This window comes from Engraulis encrasicolus, chromosome 6 (assembly GCF_034702125.1).
Source record: "Engraulis encrasicolus isolate BLACKSEA-1 chromosome 6, IST_EnEncr_1.0, whole genome shotgun sequence".
Taxonomy (NCBI): domain Eukaryota; kingdom Metazoa; phylum Chordata; class Actinopteri; order Clupeiformes; family Engraulidae; genus Engraulis; species Engraulis encrasicolus.
The window spans coordinates 42,972,900-42,977,899 of record NC_085862.1 but is presented as its reverse complement, the minus strand read 5'-3'; the positions used below and the strand labels follow the sequence as shown (position 1 = coordinate 42,977,899).

Below are 5,000 nucleotides of genomic sequence, written 5' to 3'. Positions count from 1 at the left end.
CACTCACTCACTCACTCACTCACTCACTCACTCACTCACATTGTAGGCTGCCCCCTTGCACAGGTGAGGCATAAATGTGATTTTGTTGTGTGCAGTGTTCACTTGTGTGCTGTGGAGTGGAGTGCTGTATCACAATGACAATGGGAGTTGGAGTTTCCCAGTTGGGCTTTCACTTCACTTCACTTCTCTTTCACTCCCTCACTCCCTCACTCACTCACTCACTCACTCACTCACTCACTCACTCACTCACTCACTCACTCACTCACTCACTCACTCACTCACTCACTCACTCACTCACTCACTCACTCACTCACCCCCTCCAACCCTCCATATGCTCCATGAGTAGCCATAAAGTGTGACCTACCACGCTGAGACCCAGCTGTTCGCGCAGCAGGTAGTCGAGGTTGCGGCGCTCCAGGTTGTCCAGGTAGTGCTGCAGGCGGGAGTAGGTGTAGGGGTAGCAGTAGGCAAACTGGTAGACGTCGTCCTCCCGGTCGAAGCAGAAGGCGAAGGACATGACGTAGTTGCGGCGGTGGTCCGGACAGCGGTAGTAGTAGACGTTCTTGGCAGGGAGCCTCTGCCTGAGGATTCAAATCAAGCAGGTGGGTCAGTGACGTTTCAGCAGGAGCACACGTCAGGGTGGCGCAACTGACACTATTGTATGGATTTTTGTTTCATTCATTTGTTCATTTTAGCGGACTATCTAAGAAGCATAGTCATTGCAGCATATCAACCACCAATTACTAATTAATTTATGGGCATTAGACGCCGTTGCGTCACCTGACGTCTGAGACGCCACCTGACGTCTTTGACCCAGGTACAGCTATACACGAACAAGTCATTTTGAAATGTGGAAAGTTTCAGTAAAAGTTAAAGTTACGTAAAGTTTAAAGTTTTATTTTAACTCGTTTTGCTCATCAGCATTCAGAGAACTCACAGGTCTTCATACAGTATGTAAATGACTCATATTTTGTATTTTCACACATACACACACAAACACACAAACACGCACACGCACACACCGAAACAAACACACAACGATGAAAATAGTGTTGCCACCGAAGATGACAACCATCATATACGTAGAGAGCGCAATGTGTGAGTCACTTTCTTCCTCAAAGACATCATGACTTGGTGAAAAGAAGCTAGACTTAAACTTCTGGTCAGTCCTCAAAGTGCTGTCCACAGACTTCTTGTGGTCCATAATACATTCTGAGTAGTCCCCACCAGCATATTTGGAGCTCTGCCTGAGCTATTCACAGTGCACAGTGTGTTCAAATATATATTTTTTGACCATACCAATGCCATTACCTTGAGCGAAAAGAGTCTTTCTTGAGGTGAAGTGGATTTAGTGTGTGTGTGCGCGTGTGTGTGTGTGTGTGTGTGTGTGTGTGTGTGTGTGTGTGTGTGTGTGTGTGTGTGTATGTGTGTGTGTGTGTGTGTGTGTGTGTGTGTGTGTGTGTGTGTGTGTGTGTGTGTGTGTGTGTGTGTGTGTGTGTGTGTGTGTGTGTGTGTGTGTGTGTGTGTGTGTGTGTCTGTGTGTGTGTGTGTCTGTGTGTGTCTGTGTGTGTGTCTGTGTGGTGGGGATGACAACCCTTCAGCACCCTCAAAACGTATAGAAAGACAGAAACATAACAAATACACTATGTCTATGTCTCTGTTTATATTGCTGGGTCCTGTCAGTTGTTTTTCCCCCCACTGGATGGATTTGCAGTCCCTGCACTGACTCTGGTGGGTCTTTTCTGAAGTTCAGAGCAGCCACTCATCTGTCTGTAAAAACTCTAGTTTGCAGAGGGTGACTGTTGAGCAAAGTTATATGGATTTGGCATTTACGGAATGGGAGCTGAAATGGCACTTTTGAAAGGGCTGAGCTTGTCTACATACGCTCCTGGCAAAGGCACTGTGAGTCCCCTCCTTGAATTTTAAACACACACACACACACACACACACACACACACACACACACACACACACACACACACACACACACACACACACACACACACACACACACACACACACACACACACACACACACACACACACACACACACACACACACACACACACACACACACACAGTAGTAAGTAAGTAGTTCACATTATCCTTATATTCCCCTGTTTCCTCAAAAAAAAGTGTATTAAAACGATTGAATACCAATTATGCCAGAGCTTGGCTACATTTCCCATTGTGTTTCATTTCATAAGAAGTCGATTAAATATACAGTATTGGAACATTTATGAAGTTTTACAAAGTTTTCAGACCCCAACATTTAATCTGTGTACCTCTCAAAACCGTATCTCAGGCCATTCGTGAAGTCTTTACGAGAAAAACAGACACAAAAACAACTTAAAGCCTCGTGGTGCCGTTACGAATAGCCTCGTTTCTCGTGGTTGGGTGACGAAAGGGGGAATTGACAATGCGGACGGACGTCAACAATCAAGCGTGAGTGAAGGCTAACAGGAAACGACGGTTATCAAAAATTTCAAACAAGTGATTTAGGGTTAAGTTTAGGGTTAAGGTTAGGATTAGGGTTAGGGTTAGGGTTAGGGTTAAGGTTAGGGTTAGGTTTAGGGTTAAGGTTAGGGACAATGTTGGAGGATGTGAGAGATGATGAATGCACGCTGCTGGGGTGGTCTCTCTTTCTCACTCGCTCTCTCTCGCCCTCTCTCTCACCCACTCTCAACGACAGCGCACGTTGCCCAACCACGAAAAACGAGGCAATATCGTAGTGGCACCACAAAGTATAGAGTTGATTTTCCGCGAGACTGCACTCCTCAGCCAAGGTAATGCAAACCGCAAAATAGAGACAGCGTTAGCAAATGACAAACAAATGGACATAAATGCATTAAATGCATCTGTGCTTCATTTGATTTTCAAACCAAGGCAATTTTGCTATAGTAGAGTAGAGTATAGGCCCCAACAAAACAACAGTTGACATGACAAGCAAAGGTGCAATAGATGCCATAGACAGCTGGATTAGTCTGGGCGTAGCAATGACAGCCATCAAGCAAACACAATATTTAACTAAACAAGTAATGCGTTCTTAAATATTGCATATTATTAATATTATTCAGTAAACAAGTAATACATTCTTAAATATTACACAAAAACTACACACCGACACACTATTATACCTCAGGTTCCAAGGCCTTCGAAGTGTGCAGAATACCTCCAAACAAGCGCCTCTAATTTCAACAACCTTCAGCAAACCCTCTATTCGGCATTTGGCCTCGCTGCAGGCAGTGTGTGGATTCTTTCCTCAAGCTGTTCCACAACTTCAGCAGAGGTTTCTTCACTAATATGTTATTTTCTTGGAAGAATACAAAACACATTCCATCTGTTCTGTTCTGTTAGAGGAGATGGATTACAAGGTCATCAACTTTATTGGGCAATAGATTAGTGAAACAAGTGATGAGATTGTCTCTCCACCTGACATCATGAGTGGACACATCTTGAGGGAAGAGTATTGTATCTTTAAAGCACGTGTTTTGGCTGGAAGAGGAACAGGAAATGACCTGGACTCGAACACGGGTCTCTGGGGTAACAGTGTGGTGCCTTAGCCGTTTGAGCCAGGTCTAAGGCCGCAAGAGTCTACAGTATCTTGATCGCATGGAAGAGATGCTCAAATGTAAGCTCAGTATATATACTAGACATGTGCAGATAGTCTTCAAGAAGTAATGGAAGTTACGTATTTGATGATAACAACATAATTAATAGACCTCGTTTCTGGTACCACTTGTCACGAGGTCATTAAGTACAATTCACTGCCATTCATTGCAGACACCCTATATACGGGAAAATATCGGTCGGATGGCTTTGGAGACCTAATTTTCAGCCTTTGAAACCTATTCACACAGATTGTATACCTTTCGATACACACCACATGCTGTGCCCTGACAATACCATGTGACAGACCATCAATACCGACCACATACCCAGTATCTTCTCAGAGCCCAGGTTATAATGTGCTGTGTGTGTGTGTGTGTGTGCGTGCGTGCGTGCGTGCCTGTGCGTCTTCCATAATAACCCTTAAACACATGTTCCCACGATACTCTCCCTGAATGATGGTCATTATGGCTGCTCTGTAAAGACCAAGCACCGGCCATGTCAAGGTTATCGTCCTCACAGCCTTACAGCTAGTGAAGCTCTTTGGTGCAGAGCAGGCACAGTATGTACGTACGGTAGTTCACCGCTATGTAATCCACCATCTTCATTGTGCACATAATACACTCTGATGACTTCGGTCGTTACCTGACCTCCTCTGCACCCCGCACTTGCTGCTGCTTATTTCCAAGAATAATTTGTTCTTTTTTTTCTTTTCTTCACCCTTCGCTTTTTCTTCTTTTCTTTGAGGGACATTATGGAAAGCGATTGTGAGTGTGGCAGGCCAGGGTATGGCTCCAGGGCCGCTGACTATTTTGGGGCGGGCCCAGGGCAAAGTCACCTGAAATGGCCCCCTCACCCAATACAAACAATGCAATGACGATATAAATGTGCCACAACTTCCCCGTGTCAACTGACCTCGTTGTCTACCCCCTTGTCCACTTCCCTATATAGTATAGCATCAGGGCCACTGACAGCTTTGGCCGGCCCGGGACAAAGTCATCTGAAATGCCCCCCTGCCCAATAGATGCAATGTAATAAGGAACCAATTCTGGGCCCCATCTCTCCTTGGGCCCAGGAGAACTGTCCCCTTTGTCCCCCGACCTGACGGCTTCCCTGTATAGCACTATGGGGTATTTACTGTCCCCTGTTTCTCTTCCTCCTCCTCCTCCTCCTCCTCCTCCTCCTCTCCCTTCCGTGCGGGGGTTAATAACCAGCACTGGGGAGATGGAGGAGATGATCAGTGGGCCGCAGTGGCGATCAATGTGATATGTGACACTGCAGCAAGCAGCTCCCCACATGCTCTCTCCTCGCACACTGGTTGTCCTCTCCATTCCAGTGTTTCTTTCTTTTATTTTCTTTCTTTCTTCCTTTCGTTCTTTCTTGCTTTCTT

The 5,000-nt window shown here is 45.6% G+C and overlaps 1 protein-coding gene across 2 annotated transcripts in view; it reads right to left on the bottom strand.

The window, feature by feature from the left end:
* agbl4 (AGBL carboxypeptidase 4) overlaps nucleotides 1-5,000 on the bottom strand; it is a 548,994-nt gene that overhangs the window by 242,791 nt on the left and 301,203 nt on the right. For both annotated transcript variants that reach the window (XM_063201695.1, XM_063201696.1), the window contains exon 5: nucleotides 365-581. In XM_063201695.1, coding sequence (XP_063057765.1) covers nucleotides 365-581 — 217 coding nt within the window. The remainder of the gene's footprint in view (nucleotides 1-364; nucleotides 582-5,000) is intronic.